At 41.9% G+C, this 27,701-nt stretch overlaps 1 protein-coding gene across 3 annotated transcripts; it reads left to right on the top strand.

The window, feature by feature from the left end:
* Positions 1 to 376: 376 nt before the first annotated feature.
* ZBTB24 (zinc finger and BTB domain containing 24) lies at positions 377 to 27,701 on the top strand. 3 transcript variants are annotated; one of them, XM_054569823.1, is made up of 8 exons: positions 377 to 550; positions 1,438 to 2,397; positions 4,982 to 5,149; positions 5,646 to 5,729; positions 6,858 to 6,941; positions 7,321 to 7,403; positions 24,080 to 24,161; positions 24,940 to 25,192. In XM_054569823.1, the coding sequence occupies exons 2-8, from the start codon at positions 1,443 to 1,445 to the stop codon at positions 25,074 to 25,076; spliced, it is 1,593 nt and encodes a 530-aa protein (XP_054425798.1). In that variant the 5' UTR covers positions 377 to 550; positions 1,438 to 1,442; the 3' UTR covers positions 25,077 to 25,192. The 3 variants fall into 3 exon arrangements, 2 of the variants coding, with proteins under 2 accessions (XP_054425798.1, XP_054425797.1); XM_054569822.1 differs by lacking the exon at positions 7,321 to 7,403 and having other exon boundaries at positions 24,940 to 27,701; XR_008528774.1 differs by lacking the exons at positions 7,321 to 7,403; positions 24,080 to 24,161; positions 24,940 to 25,192 and having other exon boundaries at positions 5,651 to 5,729.

Raw genomic sequence — 27,701 nt, 5'->3', positions numbered from 1 at the left:
GACGGAGCTCTCTCTTCACCGACTTGGACTAACGCATCGGAAGTGGGGGAAAAAAGGGCAGATGTGTAAAACATCGAGGAGGCAAATAACAATAGTGGAGGAGGAATGGGGTAGCTTCGGCGACTGGGGTGAGGAGCTAACGGTCCGGCAAGATATAAAACTTCCACAATTGCAAAGTGACAACATAATTCCTGTTCACCTCTTCCCAATTCACTGCCATCCCTAGTCCCTGGGCTCTCCAAGCGGCGCCGCGGGGGACCTCACGCCCCGCGGGGGACCTCACGCCCCGCCCCGTCCCGCCAGGCCGCGCCCCCCTGGGGGGCGTCTCCGCGGGCCACGTGGTCTGGCGTCCGCGCGCCGGCGGCTCCGGGCGCCGGTGCTTCCGGGTTGGCAGCACCGGAGGCGGCGGTGGAGCAGAAGCACGGGAGGTGCAGGAACCTCAGCGGCAGGCCCTGCGGAGCTGGAGAGCAGGGAGGGCCTGGCGCGGGTGCGCCCGCCAGGCCGCCGGCTGGGCTGGCCGCGATCCACACCTCGTCGGAATCCCCGAGAGGTACGTCCGCCCCGGACCTACCGTCCGTGGGTGCGGGACCCGCAGCCACCTCGACCCCTCCTCAAGGGGCTCGAGCCCGGAGGTGGGGGCCTCTCCCGCGCCCGGCTCCCAGCTCAACGTCCCGGGCCTCCGGAAATCGTCAACCCGCCGCCCCTCTTCGCAGAGCGCTGTCTGGCGCCAGCCTTGGGCGTTCCACGCCGCCCTTTTAAAGCGAGGCCCCTTGCGCCTTACGTTATTATTATTTAATTACAGCTACCCCCAAAATTCACATAGCACATGTACATTTTCTTCGCCCTTTTCATATTTGTTTTCGCAGAACAAAATGGCTAATAGTGTGTGAAATCGAGACACCGTAGTTCTCATTCTGTTATTTGTGCAACTATGGAAAGTGAATGCTGGTAATGAGTTTTAGGGGTGGTTGATCCCGGTTCTTTCGTTTTGCAAAGGAGAAAACAGACCCTGAGAGGTAGCATGGATGTTGGAAACTCACCCAGGTAGATAATGGTACAACAGGAAAGAGAACGCAAAGCTAAGTTTCTTTTTTTAAAAGACTTTATTTATTTTTAGGGAGAGGAAAGGAGGGAGAAAGAGAGGAAGAGAAACATCATTGTGTGGTTGCCTCTTGCATGCCCCACACTGGGACCCAGGCATGTGCCCTGACTGGGAATCGAACCCTGGACCCTTTGGTTCACAGGTTGGCGCTCAATCACTGGGCCACTCCAGCCAGAGCCATTTCTAAATAGGCCTTTAAAAGTGGTAAATGATAAATTTCTGTTAACAGTGTGAAGGAAGTAGTGGTTCATCTGGTCTGGGATTAACCTCATTAGTGCTTACTCCTTTTTAAACATTGTTTTCTCATTTCAGGCTTAATTTTTCTTGTCTTCTAGAAAAAATGGCAGAAACATCATCAGAGCCTTCTGGGCAGCTTGTTGTACACTCAGACACTCACAGTAACACTGTCCTGGCCAGTTTCGAGGACCAGAGGAAGAAAGGCTTTCTCTGTGACATTACGTTAATAGTGGAGAATGTGCATTTTCGGGCCCACAAAGCCTTACTTGCTGCCAGTAGTGAATATTTCTCCATGATGTTTGCTGAAGAGGGGGAGATTGGGCAGTCCATTTATATGCTGGAAGGCATGGTTGCTGACACATTTGGTATCCTGCTGGAGTTTATCTACACAGGTTGTCTCCAGGCTAGTGAGAAAAGTACAGAACAAATCCTGGCTACTGCTCAGTTCTTAAAAGTCTATGACCTGGTAAAGGCATACACAGACTTTCAAAATAACCATAGCTCCCCTAAGCCCACGACTTTGAACACACCTGGTGCTCCAGTGGTGGTTGTTTCTAATAAGAAAAATGATCCACCGAAGCGGAAACGGGGGAGGCCAAGAAAAGTCAACAGTTTGCAGGAGGGAAAATCAGAACTGGCTGCAGAGGAAGAAATACAGCTGAGAGTGAACAATTCAGTTCAGAACAGACAGAACTTTGTGGTTAAAGAGGTAGACAGTGGTATACTGAATGAACAGGCTGCAGCAAAAGAAATGGAAGAATCTGAGCCTGCATGTGAGCCTGGCAAAGGGGAGGGAACGCCCACTGAAAAAGATGAGAACTGTGATCCTAAGACGCAGGACGGACAAGACCACCAGACTCGGTACAGCAAGCGGAGGATTCAGAGATCCATCAAACTTAAAGATTACAAACTTGTTGGGGATGAAGAAGACGAGGGTTCAGCCAAGAGGGTCTGTGGTAGGAGAAAGCGTCCCATTGGCCCTGAAGCCCGTTGTAAAGATTGTGGCAAAGTCTTCAAGTACAATCACTTTTTAGCAATCCACCAGCGGAGCCACACGGGTAAATTACACTTTCACAGCTTACTGGAATGTGTTTTTGAAGTGGTAGTGATAATAATAGATTTCATTTATTGTGCAACTTCCAAGTCATGGGCATTGTAATAAAGCCTTTATAATTGTCACTGCATTTAGTTCTCACAACAGCCCTGTGAGATAGGTTATATTATTCCCATTATACAGATGAAGAGACCAAGTCCTAGCAAGCTTAAATTTGAACCCAGGTAGCCTGAATTCTGAGCCTCTCTTATTTGTAGTTGTTGGTTCAAGGCTATAATGTCCAGGTATCTAGCTCTAGCTAAATTTACCTGCTTTCTGACTCTTGAACCTTCCTCATCTTGACCATAGCTATGCTTTTGGCCTGTATGGACAGCTTTCTCCCTCAGCCATCTAGCTATAAATGTCTTTTTGGTCCCTCTAGCCCCGTGCTGGCTGAGAAACCCTTCTCTGATGATGGTAATATCGTCAGATACAGGCTGTCCAATGTGGTGACCACCAGCCACATGTGGATTTTGAGCACTTGATATGTGACAAGTGTGACTGAGGAACTAAACTTTTTTATTTTAAGTTCATTAAGTGGCTACCATATTGGACACTGGCAGAACGTTCCTTTGAACCCCCTCTCATACATACACTAACTCACTTTGCTTTGGGTTCAGTTGTAGTTACCATTTAAATACCTCTCAACTTAATTGTAAGCTTATGTATAGGGGGACTGGTGTTTAAGTCTTCTATCATCCTGTGGCTTGCTGTTCTCTGATCCAGCAGCGCCTAGCATTGTGGTTTTGAACCTGGCTGCACTTTAGAACCAGCCACCTAGGGAACTTCTAAAACTAGCAGTGCCTGGGTCCCCACCCCAGAGGTTCTGATTTGTCTGGAGCCTTGGTGTTTTTAAGATAGATGAGAACCCTGATTTCTGGTTCTTTAAACAAGGTAGACACTTGAGAAATACTTGTTGAACTGTAACACAGCATAGTGTAAAGAGTTAAAATAGTTCTACAAGGTTGTTTAAGGAAAATAGTCCGTAAGATCTTCCCTTTTGTCCTGGTATCCTGAAAGTTTCCAACGAATCACTAGAGTGAGTCTCTCTGGAAACTCCTATCTTTCCAGAAAGTTTCCTGAAACTATTTCATAGATGATTTCTCTCCTCTGTTTTCTCTGCTGTCTTTCTGAAACTCCTGTTATTTCATTTTTTAATCTCTTGGACCCATCTTCCAACTTCCTTATCTTTTCTCTCCTATTTTCAACCTGGGAGATTTCCGCTTACCCTCTCAGTCCTTACAGTTTTTCTATTTCTACTCATTTTTTCACCTCTAGGTCCTCTTTTTTTTTCTCTAATTAAAAATTTTTTTTTTTACTAGGATCCTTTTTTTGTTTGTTTTGCAATGTAATATCTTAGCTCTGTGAGCATGTTAATAATAACGTTTACTTGTTAGGTTTTAACGTTTTCTTCACCTTAGGCAGTTTCTGTTTTCTGCAAGTTGCCTTTTTTCTTCTGTTTTGGCATCCGTTTCAACTACTGGAGGCCTTCCTTGAATGATGATTTTTTTTTTTTTTTTTAATTATAATCTTACCCTGGTTGGGTGGCACAGTTCATTGGAGCGTTGTCCCATACACCCAAAGCTTGTGGCTTGATTCCCAGTCAGGGCACGTACCTAGGAAACAACCGATTGCTGTTTCTTTCTCACATCAGTGTCTGTCTGTCTCTTTCTCTCTCACTCTCCCTCCCTCTCTCGCCTTCCTCTCTAAAAAATCAATAATACAATATCCTCGTGTGAGGATTACAAAAAATTTTTAATCACTTTGCTTTGCTTTCAGCTAAATGATTAAAACATTTTTTAAAAAATCATAATCTTGTAAGAATGGTTTCTTCAAAGCTACTCGCAACTCTGCGGGAATGGAGAGGGCTTGTAGACAACAGCCTCGCTGGGGGTGGCATGGCTGGCCCCCACCTCCTTGCTGCTGCTTTCTTATCTCTAGCTCTCCACGTTCTAGGCAAAGACTCCACTCTCCCACCTGGAACCTATAGCCTCCTCACTGCCAGTGTGTACAAGCAGGAGGGAGAAGAAGGCTAAGGGGAGTGTCAGCATCCCAGATGGAAACTTGGACCTATTCTCCCTGTGGTCATCCCACTCCACTGTATTGGGAGGCCTCTAATCCAAGACCTCCTGGTCTAGAGGCCCTTTGTTTTACCCTCTACAGAGAACCTCCATCTTCTTTTAGGGAGAGGCCAGTCTTCCAGCTCCATGGAGTAGGAGACTGGATCTGAGGGGTCTAACTACCTTTGAAACAGACTGTCATTTATCGTCATTACCCCCATTTTCAGAGATGACGTGCCACCAATTCCTGAGTCTTATGGAGGCTCTGTCTTAAAAATTAGGTAGTATCTCAGCCTTTCTCACTGCTGGTATTAGATTCATCTGTTCCAGTTTGCCAAAATGTATTGCTGATATTGGTTTCCCCTGTTTATTGGCCTTTTAGATATGTGTTTTCTAAGAGAGATCCCTTTATTGTCATTTTAATTAGCAAGTGGACAGAAAGATGTGCAGATTCTTGCTTATACCAATTTTCTGGGGCTCTTATTCCAGGGGAGCGACCTTTCAAATGTAATGAATGTGGAAAAGGCTTTACCCAGAAGCACTCCCTGCAGGTCCACACCCGGATACACACAGGCGAGCGGCCGTACGCCTGCACCGTGTGCAGCAAGGCTCTCACCACCAAGCACTCACTGCTGGAGCACATGAGCCTGCACTCAGGTAGCCGGGCTTGGACCAGAGGGCCAGCTACCACCAGGTTCCCATTCCCAGGGTGGGCATTACCATGATCTAAATAGTCTTCTCAGCCTGAGGTCCTTTCCCACATGGTGTCATTGAAAGACAGAGTTATGCATCTGTCAGAGTGTAGTTTAGAGTTCTGCACGGCATCAAGCCTTAAATTAGGGCTGCTTATAAACTGGCTGCCAGAAGTTCAATGTGCAAACATGTTCTGTTTAACCACTGGAACGTAGAATTACTTCACATTGGATGCCTTTAGCGGAAACTTGAATTCACCAGGTCTGCCACAGTCTCCACCACTCCCTATTGCCCTACATGCCTTTGCACATTTATGTTACTATGGTAGACTGTGAAGGCATTTGGGTTAGTAGACAAGTCACTTGTATCATTTTAGCAAATGAGGACCAGGACCTACTGTGAGCATCCTTGTTCTTCATAGTATTTTGCATGCTTTAGTGTTTTGTTTTTTATTTGGCAGGACAGAAGTCTTTTACCTGTGATCAGTGTGGAAAATATTTCAGCCAGAAAAGACAGCTAAAGAGCCATTACCGAGTTCATACAGGTACAATAAAATGAGAGGAAATTTGGATTGGTGGGGGAGAAATGCAAATACAAATTATTTCTGAAACATTAGGTTTATATTGTAGAAGATAAATGAGTATTTAGGAAGAAGTCTTAAAAAGCCATCTAAATTGGATGTTCTTATGTTATTCTCACTACCTTGTGATTTATATTTAATTTTTATGCTACACTTTTGCTACCATGCACAAAAACCCTGCAGAATTGATGTTTCTCAAAAGTGCCACCTAACTACAAGGTGCCGGTGGATTGGTTGGTAATGGTGCCCGGAGAGAGATGTCACCGTCCAGTAGCTGTCAGTCCAGGCTTTCTCCAACCTGGTTCCACCCACTAGCCATTTTTTTCTTTCCTTACAACTGATATGAAATGAATGGGGGTTGGCAATGTCATTTGAGGTTAACTGGCCACAGTCGTACCAGTGCTTCAAAGGAAAAAGAATATATTTAAGCAGTTGGAAGGGTCCCAGCTTTCCTGGGAAGCAGTAAATGGAGATGCATAGGAAAATGGCAACTGTTATCCCAATTAATTTAAAAATACCATTTATTAAATACCATATTAAAATACCATATTTAAAGTGATTATTTTTCAGGAAGGTGCTGTAAAACAAATCACTGAAGAAATTTAGGGAGAGCATATATACACTAACACTTTTTTTTCCTAAGAAAACAAATCCACTTTTATTTATTTACTCCAATAAGTTCACATTTATGAGGGGTGCGGCATTACATGGGTTCTGTGCCCAGTGGCCTCCGCAGGAACGCTGCTTGGGGATTTGGCACGAACCACGCCACTGTGGAGCTGCCTTTCCCAGATGGCTCTGGTTTTGTTCGGTTTGCCACCAGGCATCACCATGGTGTTCTCTGGTTTGTACACATAAGCATGTCTCTTGCCCAGACAGAGTTGTTTCATCTTGAGCATAAACACCTTCAGTTTTAAGAAGAGCTGTGTGCTCCCTCTGGTTCCGGAGACCCCACTTAGAGCCAGCAGGAATGGCCTTGAACCACAGCCTTCCCAACATACTGGTGGTTATAGAAGTCCTGTTCCCAGCAGGCCCCCCAGGCTCCATGATGGCGGAGAGACGCACTGACACTTTTTTTATTGTTGCGACAAGGCCACTCATTACCGGAATGCAACCACTGCCATCGCAAATTCATGGACGTGTCTCAGCTAAAGAAACACCTACGAACACACACAGGTAAAACTCCATCTCTTCCTTTCTAGTATACTTGGTGTTTCTGGAGAGTGAGGAATGAAGTACTCGGAGTCTTCTCAGATTGTTTATTGTAAATTAGATGGGAATTTTATAATTGTATAAGCCCAAGCACAATGCTGTCAGCATCTATAGGGAAATCACGTCTCTGTAGATTAGCAAAACAGATTACTTACTGAGCACTTTCATCTCGGAAAATTTATCTGCTAACACAAAGTAGTACAAATCTGAGTCTGGTTCCATGTTTCACTCTTAATTTACTACAGCATTCAAGATTATCAAGATACTTTTTTCAGAAAAGGAAGGAAAATGAAACATACCAAGATAACATAGGCAGAGGATTTTTTCCCACTTTCTCTTCTAGAACCACTACTTACAACTGAAGCATTGTCACCTCCAGAAAAATCAGCCTCAGAGATAAAGAGGAATCAGGATCAAATGGGGCAGGTCAGATTCCTTCACTTAAGATTAGAAAAGTAAAAATGTGGACCTTTCAAACCTTTGGGTAGGACCACATAAAAATAAACCTGTTACATTTTTCTAAGAAAAATACTCTAATGTAGGTTAATTATTTAATAATTCCGTTAAATTGTCTATTAAATAATATATCAGGTTGGTTTATATTGCTTTGGACATTTTTGTTTTAATGTAAGTTTTTCTCCTTAAAGTAATTTGCTTTCTTAAAGCAAATGTCTTACAGGGTATGAGTTTAATGAAAATGAATCTCTATACAATTTTTCTACAGACATTATTGTTAATAAGTTCTATGAAATTTAATGCATCCACTTAACACATATTTACTGAGCCGTTGCTGAGTACCAGGCACTGTTCTTGGTCCTGAGGATACAGGGATGAATGAGGTGGACTGAGCCCCTGCTCTTGAGGGGCTAACATCTGAACAGGGGAGACAAAGAACAACTGTAACATGTAAGGTGAGCGTAAATGCAATGAAGAACTAAACACAGGCTAAGGGGACAAAGTACAGAAAGGGAGCTGCCCTTTTATGTGGGGACTTAACTGGGAAGGCATCGCTGACGAGGTGACACCTATAAAGGAGATCTGAATGTGGGGAGTGAACAAGCCGTTGTGGCTATCCAGGAGATGAGTGTCCCTGGCAGACGGAATGACAGGTACAAAACCCTGACACGGGAGAGTTTCAGACATGCTGGAGAGATGCCAGGAGGCAGGGTGCCTGAGGCAGAGCCAGGAGGTTGGGAGTAAGAAGGAATGGGGTAGGTACCATCAGAGCCAACCGGGGTTCACGTAGGGCGGGGGTTTTCAGCCTACCTGTATATTTCAGTCACCTGATAAGCTTTAAAAAAAGAAAAGGTTTGGCCCTGGCTCCTGTGGTTCAGTGGATTGAGGGCTTGCCTGGGAACCAAAACATCACTGGTTTGATTCCTGGTCAAGGCACATATCTGCGTTGTGGGCCAGGTCCCCAGTTGGGGGCCTGCAAGACCCAACCAATGGGTGTATCTCTCACACATTGATATTTCTCTTTCTCTCTCCTTTTTCCTCTCTGTAAAAGTAAGTAAATCTTTAAAAAAAAAAAAAAGAAAGATTTGATCCCACCCCAGAGATTCTGATTGAACTAACCTGAGGTAGGGCCTTGGAATTGAAATTGGCATTTTTAAAAGTTTTTTTAGGTGATCCCAGTGTGCACTCGTGCTTAAGAACTTTGATGGCCACAGCAAAGACTTTGGATTTTATTTTGAGTGAGATGACTTTAACAAGAGGATTGATGTGTTGTGACTAAGTGTTTTAGCAGGATCACCCCAGCTACCATGTGGGGCGCCGTAAGGCAGGGGTGGAGGCACCCATTAGGAGGGTGGAGCGACCCATAGGAGGCTGCTCCAGTTATCAGGTTCTTAGCAGTGTGGCAGCAGCGGAAGTGGTGGCGAAGTGGTCCAGTTCTGGGTATGTCTTGAAGCAGGAGTCAGTGTGATTTGCTCATGACTGGCTGTGGGGGTTGAGAGAAAAGAGAGGCAGAAGCAGCTGGAAGGACGAAAAATGGGAAGACTGTGGGACGAACAAATCAAGAGTTAGATTTTGGACATGTGGGCTCTGAGATGTCTATTTGAAACCCAAGTGCAGATGTGATGGAGGTAGCTGGATAGTTGTTAGAGTTTGGAGTTCAGGGGAGACATGCTAGCAGAGAGATAAATTTACATGCTTACACACCTGCCTGTAAATAGCGTGGGAAGCTGCGAGGAGAAGACCTTGGCTATGTTGAGGAGCGCCAGAGATGAAACATTTCAGCTTGGTTTTGTCTCCTGAGTATAAGGTGTTAGTGAGGCTTCTGGTCTTTTTGAGACATCACCTTGAAATAGGGATAAAAAGGAACAGAAGTCCTTTCTCCATAATCCTAGCAACCTCTTCTCTACCCTCTACTTTGAAAAGAATCAGAAGAGGAAAGTGGAAAGATGTATGGCGAGTAGGAAAGGAGACAAAAAGGCCTCTGTAAAGTGGTTTGTTATGACTTACAAATAAGAAATCAAACCCACCTGGAAAATATACAGTTAAAAAATGTAAAATAAAAAAAACTTAATGGCAAAAACTGAGAAAAATAAAATAAAACAAGGCCAAAAAAAAAAAAAAAGATATTCTGCCTTCATGGAGGTAGAGCATAACTCCTCACTCTGTAAATGTGGGCTATGAATAACTTCCTTCCAAAGAGCACAATAAAAAAAAAAACAAACCCATAAAAAATTTGGGCTCTTTGAGGACAGGGATTATGAGCCCCCTGCTTGTAGCACAGAAAATATGCACAGTGTTGTTGAAAGACTTCACATGCCACTTCCCTGCTCCCTGGGCAGATGGGGAAGTTTAAGGGGAGACTGCCTGGCGGAGCTGGCACTCACCTCTGCAGTGGCGGTGAGAACAGACCATAGCTGGCAGGTCATGCCGCCAGGGCAGGGCAGGGAGCACTCAGTTGGAAAACTGTTATCTCTTGGCTCCTGAAGCGCAAGACTCCCTGGGTGAGATGGCCTGTGCCAGACCCAAGAAGTCGAAGATAAATAAATGCTTTTTTCCTAAGAGAACACCTTCAGTGAGGGAGGTGGATGCATTTTGAAATGAGCCAGGCACCACGCAGGTATGCAGTACCCATGAGGTTGCCACAGCTCAGGCTCTTGTACTCAGACCTTGTCCCTCTACCTGGAGCTAGTCAGGCTTTCAGGAACTGGGCAAGCCAAGATAATCAGGGGACTGATAAACCAGTTTATATATTAACTTAAAAAAGAGACTAGACCTTTCTGTTGCCCACAGTACCAACCTTCCTGATATCCGTGTACTTGGAAACCAAGTCAGAAGATTGCTTGATGAGCCAGGGGCAAGTTCAGGGAATTAGCCCAGGCCATGGGAAAACCTGGTGAGTGAAGTCAGACCCCGTGGTACAGTTACAGCCCTCCAGTATCCCTGTCCCTTGCATGATGTTAGATAAACATGATTCTGCCTAATGGGCTCCCACCCACGTATAGATGCCCTGCCTAGAAACACATCATCCAGTTAAGTTCCAGCTTTCATTCACAGCCTCATTTTGTTGGAATGGATTTAAAGCTTCTTAAATCTCAGTCATGTATGTCCAGGGCGTCTATTAGTGTTGCTTGTTCCCATCTTAGATCTGGGGCCCCCTCATTGTAGCACCCTCACAGAATCTATGTGTGATCTTGTAAGGCTCTCAGCATGAGGCAGGCCCTAGTAGAGATGTGAACACAGTGATAGAAATGATTCACTCTTCCTGAGAAGATCTGGGGCAGCATCCCAGAGGAAAGACCTGGATCTTGAAGACAGACCAAGTGCTGGATGGGCAAAGGAAGTGGGAAGAGGTGTTCCCAGATAGGAGCAGGGTGTGTGGAGCTTGAGGATGGGAGAAGCGAGCATCCGAAGGCTGCAGTGAGGGGTTCCATGGTCGGCAGCTAGAGTGAGATCGCTGACACGGGGGCAGACTTGCGGTGAGGTGGGATCGGGGGAGATACTTGAGCAGAGAGGAGGCGTATTTTGATTGGCATATTGAAAAGAACTCAGGCAACCCCAGGAGGATAGACAGAGAGGGAGGGCCCTGGGGGTGAACCAGTTAGCAGGCTCTTTGGTGCAGAAAGATGAAGGCCTTTGGGTCAAGGGAGTGGAAAGAAAAGGTATATTTAAGAGTTTGGTCTGGAGAAAAGTAGCCGCTGTGAACAATTCAAAGTGTTGATATCCAAAATATAAAAATATGAGTACCACAGGAGAAATCTGGGCAGGAGACATGAGAGGCATATCACAGAAGGGAATATAGGAATGTCCAGTAGGTGTATAAATGATGTTAACTACATTAATTATCAAAGCAAAAGAAACGTGCGCTTCTTTTTGTCCATTAGGTTGGCAAATATGTGGGGAAATGGAGAACTTTATGTTCTTTTGGTGGGAATATAACTTGACAAGCTTTCTGGAAAGATCTTTAGCAATGTGTATCAAAATGTAAACTGCTCAATTGTGAAAAGATGTTTGCATAAGGATATTCATCATAAGCAGGATTGTTTATAATGTCACAAGCTTAGGAACTACCTCCATGTCCATCAGTAAGGGATTAGTTAGGTAAATTTTGGACAGGATATACAGTGAAACACAACACAGCCTTTTACAGTGGCGGTGTGGCTTTGTCTGACATTACAGAGCAGCATGCACTGGACAGTCTGGGGGGAGGAAGAAACTCCTCTACGCTTCTAGGTCCTTTCGGCTGGTCTAGTCTAATAGATGTGAGACAGGTTAACAAGAGGGGAAAAAACCAATTCAATTACATATGTACATACAGGGACCCCATACGGGAGAGAGTCAGAGACAGAAAGTTAAAATGAGCTGGATCTATGTGGCATCCTGAGCCAGGGATGAGGGGAGTTGCCTTGGTGCTTCAGAGACGAGGGAAGCCATTCACAGGATGATGAAATAAGAGCAGATGTTCAGTAATTGGAAGTTTGCCCTGCCCTATAGATAGGTTATAAAAAGTTATCTGTGGTAATAACCCTTACTATGGGAAAGGCCCCAAATTTAAATTCTTCAAGGGAGGGAGAACAGTCATGAGCCTGCAGGGTCTCTTGCCTTCAGCCCAAAATAATTCACGTGCCAAGTGGCACATTCTGGGGAGGCCTGTTCTGAATCCCTTCAGTCCCACCTTTGACACCTCCTGAGAAATTTCATGTTCCAGACTTTGTGTTGGTAGATCGTCCCATATCTCATGAAACCTGTCTCAGTCTTAAAAATCGGTCCATTCAGTTCAACAGTTGTATGTCACTTCAGGAGACAGTGATGCAGGTAGGCTCCTAATGTTAGGCCTACGGTGCAAGCATTCAGGTGTTTTAATAAGGCGTGTCTGAGGAAACAAAAGAAAAATAACGGTTAACACCTGGAGCAGACTGTAATCCTAGTTTCTGAGTTCCAAAGGCAGCCAGTTGCAAAGATTTCTAGGTGTGTCTGATTTGAAGCATCTTCAGACAGAGTGGAGGCAGGTGGTGACAGTGTGATAGATTTTCCTGGTCTGCAGCTCGAATGTCTCTGGTAACCTTCCTGTGACAGGACGATTGTCCATGTATGAATTATTGGGGTGATTTCTCTGAAGTTCATATCAAGTGTCCTACTTTAGCTTACATGGGTTTGAGGGGAAGGCAGTTTTAGCTCTTAATGATTCCAAGTCAGAAATGTTGGAGAAAAATTTGAAATGTTCGTTTGGAGAGTCATAGCCAGGTATTAGACACAACTAGAAGAATTCAGGATTCAATGCAATTTATAGGTAGGGACAAATCCTCAAGTGACAGTGAACAGCACTAGAATTTGATATCCACAAAGCTGTATTACTGAACACAAGCTTTTATTTATTTTCAGAGAGTGGAGAAGGGAGGGAGAAAGAGAAGGAGAAAAACAGCAGTCAGTTGCTTCTGTCAGGCCCCCAAATGGGGACCTGGCCTGCAGGCCAGGCAATTGCCCTGACCGGGAATCGAACCAGTGACCTTTTGGTTCGCAGGCCTGCACTCAGTCCACAGAGCCACACCAGCCAAGGCTGAAACACAATCTGTCTCTCTAAAATGAGCACCTCCCCCATTTTTACCAACAATAGGTAAATTAAGACTAATTCGTAAAATAAGTCTAGTTTCAATAAACTTGGCCTGTTACTTACATGAGAGCAGCAAAAATGGTAATTAACCATTTTAAATCTAAGTCTTTTAAATCTACTTTTCTGGAATTTTTCTTAAGGAATTCTCAGACCGAACTTCAAAACGTCTCTAGGGGCTAGAAAAGCCAACATAAGGACTTGCCATCTGATGTTGCCTGCAATACCCATCTATAAAGGTTTGGCTTAGTTCCTCTCTTACCGAGGTCCCCAAAATATCTTGAGGTTCCTGCACCTGCCAGGAAGTGGCCTTCTTTGCTCACGGAGCCTATATTTCCAAGGGTTTTACTGGCTTCCATTAGTTAATCTTAATTCCTTAAAGCCTGTCTAGTCATATCTGAGTCTCTGCATGTCTCTCTCAAATATGACATCCTAGTCAAAGCCTTGGTAATACAACCAACGTTTCCAGTTGTGTCCTGTTACAAGGAGAAGAGATTCTTATAGAACCTATGCAAATAGCGATAATGCCATGAAAGTAAGATTACTCACTGAGAGCTTCTGAATTTAGGAAGGAACAAATAGACCGAAGAAGATAACTGTTTCAGTTCTGCTCATGAAGGTGTAACTTATCAAATTGTTATAAGTTTTAGGTAGTTTAAGAGAAGCAAGTTTTCTTTATATCTGGAAAACAAAAGATTTTAAAAATCAGTATTTCAGACAAAAAGTCATAAAAATTATAAAATCATCCTCGTCAGTTTATTCAGTCCCATGTTCTTAAAACTTGTTCTGCTTTAATGAAGTTGTTGCATAAGTTTTCTCAACCTTACCTGATAATTGAGGACAGTAGGGTCAGCGGTAATTCCAAGAAGTCTGAGAGGCCTTCGTCAAGATTCATGTAATTTTCTTAGTGAAGTGGGTACCTCAATCACTAGAGATTGTGGCATTTATACCCTAAGTGAGAAAATGCAGTTTCTTTGCCACTGTGAGGGACCAGCCTTGCAGAAAGGGAAGGCCTCAACCCATCTGGAAAACACACATACAACAATAAAAACGTACTGAGCCCACACTAAGTGTTCGTTGAATAAAGTCCACCTTAAATGTACAATGGTGGAGGAAGGTGCAAAAACCGAAAAATGAGGTTCAGGAAGCTCAGGAGAACCAAGCAGCCATCTTGGGTTTCCCATTGCCAACTATTTGTTTAATTTATTGCCATTGTTTACCCTTCTTAGTTTCTCTGATTTAGGAGCAGACAGTTGCCATGGCAAAAATATGGGACCGAGGGGTCATTTTTACAGGAGCAGAATGGACTTTATCCACATATGCCACAGTCTTTATACATTTTCTTGCTCCTGCCATTAAACAAAAATCAGCTAGGGTATACCAAATGCTGAAGGTAGCTCTTGCTATTGCAAAATTCAGTTTTCCTAAGTAATCAAAGACCTGATTAAGATGACATAAAACAGAAAATTATTTGTTTTAAGATTTTATTTATTTATTTTTAGAGAGAAAGGAAGGGAGGGAGAAAGAGAGACATCCATGCGTGAAAGATACATTGATCAGTTTCCTCTTACATGCCCCCAGCTGGGGACCAGGCCAACAACCCAGGCATGTGTCTTGACCAGGACACATACCTGAGCCACAAATTAAAACCATTCTGTGTTTTAATTTGATAAGACACAGAATCTTTGCTCTCTAGGCGGAATACTTTTCACCACATCTTACAAGGAGCTGACCAATAGTACTTTTTCCTTTTGAGAGACAGAGACATGAGAAAATGAGAGAGCACACCGAACTCTAATTTTGCATTACCTTTTGATATTAAAACTCATTTACTTAATTTCATTTATTCTGATCTTATTCAGCTTAACTATATATAAATTTTTCTTTTTCAAATTCTTTTTCACAAATCTTTTACAAGTGTTCCTGTCCAATTTAGTTTGTCTCCTCTTATTCAGAAATAAACCCTCCCTCCCTCCCTCTTTTTCTTTTCTTCCTTCTTCCCTCTCTCCCTCCCTCCCTCCCTCCCTCCCTCCCTTCCCTACTCCTCCCTTCCCTCCCTCCCCTCCTTCTTTCCTTTCCTCTGTCCCTATTTTTCTCTCCCCCTCCCTTCGTAGTCCTCTCCCTCCTCTCACTTGCTCTCCATCCCTCTTCCCCCCCTTCCTCCTTTTGGCACTCACCCTTCACACTGGACACTTTATCTCCCCTCCACAATTAATGCTCCTGAAATTAATACAAATAATGTTGAGTGTAAACTGTAATTGAAAAAAAAGAATTCTTAACCATCAGAAACCTTAATTTTTAATGACAGCTAAAAAGTAAGCAATTAGCACACTTTAGATTGGCAAACTTATGACTATATTTCATAACCTCTAGAAACAGGTACTTTTACTGACAAATACATTTCATAATGTTTCGAAACATGCTTCCTCAGCAAAGCAAAACATTCATTAGCAGATCCAAATTCATCTTTTAATTTTTCTGTTACAAGAAGTCAAAAGTAAATAGACTTATTTAACAACTAATGATTCAGTATTTTATCTTATTTGGAAATGATCTAAACATTCAGTAAATTTTCATCATTTAACTTAGTAAAACTCTAAGGTTTCGAGTTACCAGAGGATTTTGGAAAACTATTTTTAAGTACATACAAGTATACTATAATAATGTAATTAATGATAAAGTTTAACTTAAACACCTTATGTTACTTCCATCTATTTTTTAATTTATTAATCCTTAAAAATTGTGTTTTGGTTACCCATGAAAACTATGAGACATCAAACTCAATTATTCCAAGCTATGTTTCCTGCTGACAAATTTTGTAACAGAGATAACATGAGCTTTTATGAACCAAGTAAAATAAAAATTTTATATTTAATTCTGATAACTCTAAAGACATTTCAATTTTAGCCAAACTCAAACCACCTTTTGTATCAAATATTTTCTCACATCACATGACCCTAAAGCATTTGGGTTAATTTTTATTATATTTGGAGAATTTTTATATTAGCACTTGCTTTTTAAGCCAATTAAATAGAGCTCCTTTACAAATTAGCAATACCATCTGGAGATAGAAAATGCTACTCCACATACATAAACATAAGACAGATGCAAAAAGAGACCTAGGCTTTGTTTTAAATTTTTAATCAGGAGACTTGTAATAAGTTTATCAACTCAGATCTAAAGATTTCTTATTAAAATATGTGGAGAAGACAGCATTATGGAGGTTATAGGCTAGACTTGGGGCAAGGGTGCTTCTGTAGTCATCTGTATTTTTTTAAAACTTTTTCCTTGTTACTTTCTTCATTCTTAGTAATCGAGGATGATAAAAATAGGTGGCCTTTGAACTGCCTCTAGGGCTTCATTTCTGGTTTTGCAAAGATTTGTAAAATAAGGATAGTTGCTTGCAATTCCCAAAGAACTGAGTTGTGACATCATAGGTTAGCTACCCATCCAGCTACGTCATCCCAGATTTGCTTCTTACCTCCTGGTTACATAGTTTTATTTCTAATTGAAATTTTTAAATCCTTTCAAATGTCATGTTTCAGCTGGTACAAGCAGTAACTATGGCAGTATTAAAGTATTCCATGGAATCAAGAGGATGCCAGGGTTATTACCTTCCAGAGTCATTCCCTCTGACAGCCTGCATGTCCCAGGCAGGCAAAAGCCAAGCCCAGCCCTTGGGACATAGGCAGCAGCTATCCCTGGGAGAAAGGGTCAATAGCCATTTGGTCTGGAATTGGGAAGGAAGGAAAGACAGTGTGAAATTTTATTTCTCTGACTGAGTTCAGGGGATAACCTATTTACAAAAACTTTTCTTGTAATTGAATTTATTGGGGTGACATTAATAAAATTTTAGTTTTCAGGTGCACAGTTCTGTAATGCATCATCTGTTTATTGTATTGTGTGTTCACCATCCTGTAAAAACTTGAGGATCCTCCTTGGGTTTAAGAAATTCTCTAATTATGGTCCTCAAATTGGCATTAGACCAAGGAGTGAAAGATATCTGAGAACAGTCGCCTGTAAGGGATAACATCAGTCTTACAGTCTTATTTTAGGTACCTAAAAATATATCTTTAATTTTTCATTAGCCTATTAAAACAGATCTTTTACAGCAAGTCTTTTAATGAAGCCTTTTTAACATTTTTGAAGCCTTATGGTGGCTCTTGCATACCAATTAAAAACAGGTATCTTATTTTACTTATTTGATTTGGATGTCCTTGTCTATAAGGGCACTTTTAAGTGATCTAATCTAATTGAAACATTTCTCACAATTGTAATTTTAGGTTATAATTTATTTCAGGGCTGGCAGCAGTTTTGTAGGGCCCTAGCCATGAATGGAGTCTAAACTACATTCTGTCTGGGCATATTTTGGAGCTTCCAACCTGACAGTCACCATCCCAGCTTCTTAGGACAGAGAGTCTTTAGGTTGGCCCTGGCCAGTGTGCCTCAGTGGGTTGGATCATCATCCAGTAGACCAGAAGGCTGTGGGTTTGATTCCTGGTCAGGGCACATACCCAGGTGGTAGGTTCGATCCCCAGTGGGGGTGCATGTGAGAAGACAACCAATCAATGTTTCCTTCTCACATCGATGTTCTCCCCCTCCCTCTTTCTCTTAGAGCAATGAAAAAAATGTCCTTAGGTGAGGGTAAAAAAGATTTTTTTAATACTTTTAGGTTGTCTGTAGCAAAATTTTGCTTTACCTTTTTTTCTTTAGCACATCTAATTAATATTGTTTGAAGAGTGGGTTTACATATCTTCTGTTTTACAATATTAGGCAGAGGAAATGTTTCCTAGTGAGACACAACATCCACCCTCATAATACAGTCTGGTAAAAGAGATACAATCATTTCACCTAAGGTCCATTGAATATATACTAATTCTCCTGTAAACTTTTACATTAATTCCATCAATTCTTACATTCCTAACTGTAGCCTCTATTACGACTTTATCAACAGGTTTTGGTTTTATTAATACTGGGTAGGGGAATTGATACCAGTCAGACATAATATTCATCCCTGTCAAACATTCAGATAAAATTGACAACTTTTTTACATAAAGGCTGTGTAAACATTCCAGTGTTCATAATTTTTATCAATCCTTATATTTCTTCATTATTTCACCAATGGATTTCAGTACCACAGTTCTCATATCAAGGAGGTCTGGAAATTTCCCTTTTCTATTCCCTGACCATCTTACCTACTCCATGTGAAAAGCCTTTCCTATCAAGGGATCAGGCCAAGGGATTCTCATACTTTTTACCTTGATTAGAAAGCCTGCCTGCTGTCTCGACGGTTGCCGGTCAGATTTCTCATTATAATCTCTGTCTTCCAGCCTTTTAAAACTTTTCAAAGTGAGGTAAATAGAGAGATCAGGGCCCATCGATGTTGGGGACCAACAGGGAGCTGCTTTGGCCCAGCCAGCCTTTGGTAGCGCTGTATTAAAACATTTGTTTTAACCCCATCAATATCCTTTTCATTATTTATGAAAATAATGAATATCCAGTTTTTTAAAGTAATCATCTAAAGATTTCCACCCTGCTGAGACTGGGCCTGTGACTCTCTCTTGTTTTCTTTTTGTGTCACCCCCATCAATATTTGTTTTATTTACCTATTTTTTCATAATCCTTTAAAAATTTCTACTGTGTAGGGAAGAGTCCCTTGACTCTTCTCTTGGCCTCTCCCCATTCTCTTGTTAATTCACCTATTGTTTTTGTTTGCGTAAGACCCATGAGGAGAAGCTGAGACTACAAATCTGATGTTTTCTCTTTTTATTAAGGGGGTTCTTAAGGCTAGGTGTTATATTTCTTTGTATCCACTTTTAAAATTTGGTCTTTCCATAGATAGCAATAAAACAGCTGTTGTAATAAAAGTTCTCTAGAGTTTTTCTAATTTAGAGGTTTTTCCAGTTGAAAGGATCCATCCTCTTGCCTTGACAAGTAGGATTCTAATAGCAACTCGAACCAATAAGCCTTTTTATGGCTTAACCAAGGGCCACACAAGAGTGTAAAAAACGTAGCCCTCACAAGATCCAGAAAGTTCACTCCCAGGGCACTCTAAATAAGAAGCGCATTGTTGCTACAGGCAGTCAAGTTATGAAGATTAAGATGGCTAAGGCCCCTTAAGGACTGGGACCCCTCATGAAATTCCCGAGAGCTGGCAAGATTGGAGAACCAGACAGACGGATAAAGCTGCCAGGGATCCCCAGGCTATTTGGCTGCCAAATGCATGCCAGTAAGTGCACTGTCTGGATAACAGAGAGCAAAGAGGAGGTCAAAACTAAGCTCTCAAAACATAGAACGAGACAAATGACAGTAGACTAAACAGTGAACATCTCTGAGAGGAATGGGTCAATAAAAACCAAGAGTACCATACCAAATAATCAGAAGTCAGTCACGGAGCTTGAGGATCTAATTCCATAAATTTCTCCTAGCTTTAAAAAAGGAAAAAAAGACTCACCACTCTGCAGGTGGAGATCTGGGAGTCTGACTTGGCAAGAATCCTTACCTGTCCTGGCTCGTGCTAGGGGTCCCAGGATCTTCCTACTGCAGCAGCCTCAGGATGAGCAGTGGCCAGGCAGCGAAGTGACCTGCCCACAGCACCAACTGTGGGGAAAGAAGAACTCTCCTCTACCATTCTAGTTCTTCTGGCCTAACAGTCAGATAGACATGAGAGAGATTTACAAGAGAGGATGACCCAATTTAGGTACATTCTTACCTGTAGGAAGCCCAGATAACATGAGAGTCAGCGACAGAAAGGGAAACTGCGGTAATAATGACATTCTCAGCTAAGGATGTGGTCAGGGCCTTAGGGCTTCAGAGAGGAGGAAAGTCCCGTGCCAGGTGGTAGGAAGAACAAGTGTTCAGTAATTAGAAGTTTGCCCTGCCTTGTAGATAGGCCATAAAAAGTTATTTCTGGTGGGAACTCCTATTATGAGAAAGGCTACACACTTCTCTCAATATTATTTGAATCTTTTTGTACACTGAACATGGGTGATCCATAAGAAAAACAACACTTTTCTTTGGGTGTTAAAATGTGTAAAACTGGATTGCCAGTTGGATGCGAACACGGGACTGGAGGTGTCGTGCGGCTGACTGCAGGGCCTGGCTGGGGCAGGGCCTGGATGGTGCTGCTGTTACAAAAAAGGTGCCCCCAGTAGGAACAGTGGTGGAGGGGAATGAGCTGTGACGGCCCTGAGCCCTGCGTAGTGGGCACCGTCTGGAGCTGGGATGGGCATTTACAAGTCGCCGGGGGTGGGGTCAGCGGTGGATTCTGCTGAGAAGGCCGTCTTCCCAGAAGGAAACCCTTCCCTCTCTCTGTGGCGTCCCTCCGGGTGGGCTCGTGAGCATCACCCTCTGTCTCTTCCCCATCCTTTCACCGCTGCCGTCTTCTCCTATAGCCAGCTTCCTCCTGCCACCCAGCTTTGTCACGTAGCCTTTTTTAATTCCACTCCATCTGCCTTCCGTCCTTCCTGGTCCAGGCCTCACCATGATTCCCATGTGTTTTTTTTCTTAGTACTTTTGTCATGTTGTTCTGCCAGAAACTTCCAGCAGGTCCTTCGCCAGGAATGTACGGCTCTTTGCGGCCTGGCTTCACCTGTTAGCTCCACCACACCTCAGAGTAAATCCTCATCCTTCCTTGTCCACACCATGGGGTCGTTTTCAGCACTTCCTTTTGATCTTGCTATTTATCCTAGTCCCTGAACTAGTCCCCAGGCTTCTTTCTGCTCCAGCCAGACCCTGCTCTATATCCATCATCTTGTCTGCATTCAGTATTGTTGATACTACTCACTTGACTGTTTAGTCCAGTACAACCATATGTTACTTGATTACTATGTGTCTCCTATCTTCTCAGATAGACTGTATATTCTCTTTGAAGCAGTAATCATGTTCTTTTATTTATTTTCTGTTAGATGGTCTGTCGTTTTTTTTACAGTATATTTTATTGGCTATGCTATTACAGTTGTACCATTTTTTTTCTCCCCTTTTTCCCCCTCCTCCCTGCGGTCCCCTCCCAGCAGCATTCTTGCCCCCTTAGTTCATGTCACGGGTCATACATATAAGTTGTTTGGCTTCTCCATTTCCTATACTGTACTTAACCTCCCCCTGTCTATTTTGTACCTACCGTTTATGCTTCTTATTCCCTGTACCTTTTCCTCCATTCTCCCCCCTCCTCTCCCCACTCATAACCCTCCATGTGATCTCCATTTCTGTGATTCTGTTCCTGTCCTAGTTGTTTGCTTAGTTTGTTTTTGTTTTTATTTAGGTTCAGTTGTTGATAGCGGTGAGTTTGTTGTCATTTGTTCATAGTTTTGAATTTTTTTTTTTTTTAGATAAGCCCCTTTAACATTTCATATACTAAGGGCTTGGTGATGAACTCCCTTATCTTGACCTTATCTGGGAAGCATTCTAAATGATAGCTTTGCTGGATAGAGTAATTTTGGATGTAGGTCCTTGCCTTTCATGACTTTGAAAACTTCTTGCCAGTCCTTTATTGCCTGCAAAGTTTCTTTTGAGAAATCAGCTAATAGTTTTATGGGAACTCCTTTGTAGGTAACTGTCTCCTTTTCTCTTGCTGCTTTTAAGATTCCCTCCTTATCTATAGTCTTAGGTAATGTAATTATGATGTACCTTGTTGTGTGCTTCCTTGGGTCCAACTTCTTTGGAACTCTTTGAGCTTCCTGGACTTCCTGGAAGTCTATTTCTTTTGCCAGATTGGGGAAGTTCTCCATTATTTGATCAAATAAGTTTTCAGTTTCTTGCTCTTCCTCTTCTCCTTCTGGCACCTCTATGATTCGGATGTTGGAAAGTTTGAAGTTGTCCCAGAGGTTCCCAAGCCTCTCCTCATTTTTTTGAATTCTTGTTTCTTCATTCTGTTCTGGTTGAATGTTTATCTGTTCCTTCTGCTCCCAACAGTTGATTTGAGTCCCGGCTTCCTTCCCTTCATTGGTTCCCCGTATATTTTTCTTTGTCTCACTTTGCATAGCTTTCACTTTTTTCTCTAGTTTGCAACCATACTCAACAATTTCTGTGAGCATTCTGATGACCAGTGTTTTGAACTCTGCATCTGATAGGTTGGCTATCTGTTCATCGCTTAGTTCTTTTTTTGGAGTTTTGATCTGTTCTTTCATTTGGGCCATATTTCTTTGACTCACTGCACCTGTTACAGTGTAAGGAGGTGGAGCCTTAGGTATTCACCAGGGTGGGGCAGCCCAGGTCGCTGCATTGTGGCGCAGTCTGGATGATAGTTTTTTCTTTAACTCCTTGGTTGTCGGACTTCCATACAGTTCAATTTCCTGGCAGTTCTGGTTGGTTTTTATTTTTAAATTTTTTGTTGTCCTTTTGGTTGTGCAAGGAGGCAAAGTATATCTGTCTACACCCCCATCTTGGCTGGAAGTCTGATGGTCTGTCATTGTTTAGAACTGAATAAACCTAACAAGGGATAGGTCACTCAGCTGAAGGCAGTGAAACTGTATGACTGTGTTACCAGCACAAATCATAAACCAGAACAGTAGGAAAACTTTCCTCAGATTCACCTTGGCTAGAAAAACTTGTGTTCTTACTGTCCTGCTCACTCCCTTAAAGAGCCCCACCTGAAGGATGTTCCTGGAAAGAACTTCTATCATTTAAAACATTTTCCAAGAGAAAGACTTTGGGAGATGTTTTAAGTCTGCAGGGAACTGAACGACAAGCACACAGAGCAGGTCCTCGGCCTTTGAATGTGGAAAGGGAGAAAATGAACTGAGAACAGAGCCGTTACCCACTCTGATTTGGAAAGTTGTGAAGAGATAGATAGTGGCAATGGCCTGTTTTGTTGGTTGTTTTTTTTTTTTAAATTCTCACATGAGAATATATTTACTGATTTTTAAAAAGAGAGAAAAGGAGAGGGGGAGAGAGAAACAATCATCAATTAGTTGCCTCCTATACGTGCCCTGACTGGGGATTAAACCCACAACCTTTTGGTGCATGGGATGATACTCCAGCCATCCAAGCCACCCAGGCAGGGCCAGCAGTGGCCTGGCTTTAACCTTTGGAGTGGTTAAGAGTTACTGATGCAAAGATGCAAACTCATCCAAGTGGCCACGAGGGTCCTCTGTCTACATGGGGCTTCCAGTCACTGGTGAGAGGGCAGCTATCTTGACCGTCTTCTACTTCAGATTTTACTCCCCCCTTACTGATACCTAGTTAAGTTGGATTTTACTTCTTTCTTTTCTTTTTTTTAACTTACAGTCCCCTTGCCTGCATTAATTTTTTTTTTCCTGGGGGATATGACAGTCTGTCACTGTATGTGCAGTGTACAAACTAACGCTGAATAAATGCTGTCAAAGTTTTACTAATTCTTAGCAGTGTCTGGAGCAGTCACATATTATATGAGTCTTAGTCCCCATCTTGTGAAATTAATTCATTCAACAAGGATTTCCAGATTGGCGTGCTAGGAGTGAATATGCCCATAAATTATCCTCTGTAAGAGGGGGAGGGGATAGATAATAACATGATAGCATTATGCAAAAACTAACTTGGGAAGTGGACTAGGAGTGTTGGGGGTGGGGTAGTGCTTTCATTGGTGACAAGCCTCCTGGTAAAGTGACATTTGAGCAGAGGCTTCAGGTGAGTGATAGGGATACATGCTAGGATACATGTGGAAGGCAGATATAAATGCAAATAATACGAAAGTCACCTTAGTGCACAAGTGTCCTTATGAAGGTCAAGAGGGCCGCCTAACCAGCAGTAAGATATGAGATTGTAAGTTATCCAAGGGTGAATGATACAGGAGTGAATGTGTTGCGCTCCTTTGTTTCCTACGGATAATCACTTGCTTCGTTTCAGTTTTTAAGTTTAAGGGAAGAAACCGTACCTACCTTTTCTCTGCATCTTCTTGGCACCTAGCATATAGTAGGTGCTTGGTAAGTGCTTAATGCGTTTGTGCTTATTGAGGATTTAAATGGTATTGCCTTTATTCTTTTTTTTTAATATTGTGAAACTGTATGGTGACTTTGCTTTTTGTTTCAGGTTGAATGTATAATCCTAAATGTTCTTCCTTTTTTAGGTGAGAAGCCATTTACATGTGAAATCTGTGGCAAATCTTTCACAGCAAAGAGCTCTCTTCAGACCCACATCAGAATCCATCGGTAAAGTTCTGCAGATCTGTCTCGCACGTGAAGCCCTCGTTCAGCCCCAGGGTTCAGTGGGGTGACACATAGTACCTATGTAGTTCTTTTCCCCAGATTATTACTCTGGTAGAATTGTCTGTTTTTAGAATTTTTAAAAATCTTTTTAATAAAGAAATTCCTCAGTTATGCAAAATCAGGAAAACTGATGCTAGCCAGTAAAAGTTTGCATTATTGATTTTATTTCTTAAATTTTGATTTGGTCAGGGGGCTGGTCCAAAGCTTAAATCGTCAATCAAAATAAGTATTAAATGTTTCCCAAATGAATGTTTTTGTTCACAAAACTTACTTCTAGATTGAATTTCGTAGGTCTTCTAACAGCATCACAGATAACTAGGGGCTCCTCATTTTAATGGTGCAATTAGTTGTATGTACTTACTTGGCCATTAGAATAAAAAAATTGGCTGCGAAAACTAAAACAAAACAAAAAAGAACTATATGTATAATATGTAAATACTTTCTTATCTGAAATAGATACTGTGGGGTCATAAATTTTTATCAAACCTGGCCCAACCCCATCCACTGTCCTAGCTCAGACACCACGTCCACCTTTTTTTTTAAAGATTAGAAACTGAAACCCATGGAAGTTGTGACTTGCTTCACGTCCTTATGATATTAGGTGAACCCGTGACTTATGACTGTCAGTGTAGTTTTCCTTTATTCTTGACTGCTTCTCCCTGTGTTTCAGGAAGTAATACTAGATCTTTCTGTTTTTAATATAAAACATGTTTCCTTATAGAGGAGAAAAGCCATACTCCTGTGGCATATGTGGGAAATCCTTCTCTGACTCCAGTGCCAAGAGGAGACACTGCATTCTACACACGGGGAAAAAGCCTTTCTCCTGCCCTGAGTGTAACTTACAGTTTGCTCGCTTAGACAACTTGAAGGCTCACTTGAAAATCCATAGCAAAGAGAAACATGCAGCAGATACCAGCAGTGTTTCCAGCAATAATAATACTGAAGAGGTCAGGAATATTCTTCAGCTGCAGCCATATCAGCTCTCTACCTCTGGAGAGCAGGAAATCCAGCTTCTGGTAACCGATTCTGTACATAACATCAATTTCATGCCTGGTCCTAGCCAAGGAATCAGCATCGTTGCTGCAGAGAGCTCCCAGAACATGACCACGGACCAGGCTGCTAATCTCACGCTGCTCACACAACAGCCAGAACAACTGCAGAATTTAATTCTTTCAGCTCAACAGGAGCAAACAGAACACATTCAGAGCCTCAATGTGATTGAAAGCCAGATGGAACCTTCGCAGAGTGAACCAATGCACGTAATTGCCCTCTCCAAGGAAACCCTGGAGCATCTACACGCCCATCAGGAGCAAACAGGGGAGCTCCATTTAACAAGTGCTGCACATCCGGCTCAGCACCTGCAGCTGACACAGGAGTCGGCCCCCTCTCCTCCCAGCCACCATGTGCCCCAGCCCACGCAGCTGAGCCAGCAGCAGAGCTGACCTGGAAACATGTTTGAATGCTCTATTGGTCTCTCCTCCATAAGCTAGCTCTAACTGGATTGTGTGTTTGAAGTCAGGCTTCCTGAAATGCTCACTTAACAGATCCTTACAGAGATGTGATAGCTAGCTGAGTCATAACGCTTTCCATCCCGGCAGCAAGATGCGTGTACCGTGTCCCCTATATAGTACTGACAGGGATTTAGCATTTCACTGTCTTTACTTGGGGGTATTGATTTAGACTTTTCCATAAGTACTAAATGTTCACTGCCATAAGTTATGATCTTGTTGGCCTTTCCAGTTACAGTTTTTATTTTCTCAGACAAAGGAAGTCATACGTTAAATGGGGTAGAATGACTAGTTCCACTTCCTTATTTCTCATAGGCAACACATTTGCCTCTATAAGATAAGTCAGACTCCCAGACATGCAATGATAGTTGATCTTCATGATAAAGATAGGGCTTTCTTAATTGCCCTGGAATAAAAATCTAATCAGTGTAATTTGTGTTAAATATGCTTTACTGAATTCTAATTTCCCTCCAGAGATGTTGATCTGTGTATTATGTCTGATAACTTTCTGGAAATGGGAACCTGTAAGCTATTTTTATTGCAAAGTAGGTTAAATCCCACAAAATGGACATGTTATTTTTAAAAGTAAGTGTTTTCACGTAAGTAGCCAGCATGCATCTATTATTATTATTATACGATTTTAGATAACTGTCAGAAGATTAAAAGATGTTTGGTTTAGGTTTTTCCAGCCCAGCATATTTTATTTTATTGACTACTTTGACTGCTTCTTCTCAAGAAAACTGGTAGAGAATTTTTGAGAAGAGAGGGTGGGCACTGGTGTAAATTAACGGTGCTGGTGGGGAGTGTGGGTGATCTGTCCTAAAATGAACAGGCTCACATCAGTTACTTGTTTTCTTGTTTTAGACGTCTTTGATTTCCACCTAAATCAAATTAAGTTTGGAGGTTAAAGTAATTCAGAATTGTTCAGGTGTGAGAGAAGATGAAAGCCTTTTTCTAACATATTTGCCAAAATATGTTTTATTGTATATAATTAACAAAATTTCCAGAATGATTTATCTTACATGTATCAACCAAAGTAATGTTAAATTGGACCTGACTAGAGCAAAAGTATAATTTTTGCAAATACAGTTATGCCTTAAATATTATTTCAGATTCTTGCCTTAGTCATTTAAACTATTTTCTTAACCTTATTCTTAAAATGCAAAGCTTTTCCCAGCTTTTCAACGCCTACTGGCCCACATTTTCTCCAGGATATAAATAGTATTCCACTATTGGGTTGGCCAAAAAGTTTGTTAGTACTTAGTTGTTTTTAATTTCATTGAAAACAGTTTTGTCAGTTTATAGTGTGACAAATGTCATATCAGTGTGCATTTAAAAAAAGTGTAACCAAAATTGATTCATTTTTTTGTAGCCATTTTAATATTGAAGATGGAAGAAAATATGCAACATTTTTGACATATTATGCTTTATTATTTCAAGAAAAGTAAAAACACAACTGAAATGCAAGAAAAAAGATTTGTGTGGTGTATGGAGAAGGTGCTGTGATCAAATGTGTCAAAAGTGGTTTGCAGAGTTTCTTGATACTATTGACATTTTGGCCAAATACTTCTTTGCTGTGAGGCTGTTTTATGCATTGGAAGATGTTTAGCAGCACCCCGGCATCTGCCCACTAAAAACCAATATTGGGAGATAGCTGACAGCCTCAGAATATCCAAATGAATAAAGTTATCAGTGAAAGTGAAAAATGTGTCTTTTTTTAATGGAAAAAACTAAACGGACTTTTCGGCCAACCCAGTAAATGAATTTTGAACTACTCGCTGTAGATATATGGTCAGTCATATGACTGTTTTTAAGTCACATTTAGCTTTATGACAGTCTACCTCTCTGCTAAGAAATTTAATGTGAACCACATGTGTAATTTTAAATTTCTAGTAGCCAGAAATAAAACAAAGAGGTGAATGAAATTAAGTTTAATAAAATAGTTTATTTAATCCAACATTTGCAAAATAGTATC

Source organism: Pteronotus mesoamericanus, unplaced genomic scaffold (genome assembly GCF_021234165.1).
Source record: "Pteronotus mesoamericanus isolate MK-2021 breed Mesoamerican mustached bat unplaced genomic scaffold, CSHL_Meso_final contig_20, whole genome shotgun sequence".
Taxonomy (NCBI): domain Eukaryota; kingdom Metazoa; phylum Chordata; class Mammalia; order Chiroptera; family Mormoopidae; genus Pteronotus; species Pteronotus mesoamericanus.
This window is presented reverse-complemented; position numbering and strand designations above follow the sequence as displayed.

Excerpts from the sequence above, each read along its gene's own strand:
- ZBTB24 (XM_054569822.1), top strand. The coding sequence starts at position 1,443 with ATGGCAGAAACATCATCAGAGCCTTCTGGGCAGCTTGTTGTACACTCA. Across the intron at positions 2,398-4,981 it reads CCACCAGCGGAGCCACACGG|GGGAGCGACCTTTCAAATGT; the intron begins GTAAATTACACT and ends CTCTTATTCCAG. Across the intron at positions 24,162-24,939 it reads ACCCACATCAGAATCCATCG|AGGAGAAAAGCCATACTCCT; the intron begins GTAAAGTTCTGC and ends GTTTCCTTATAG.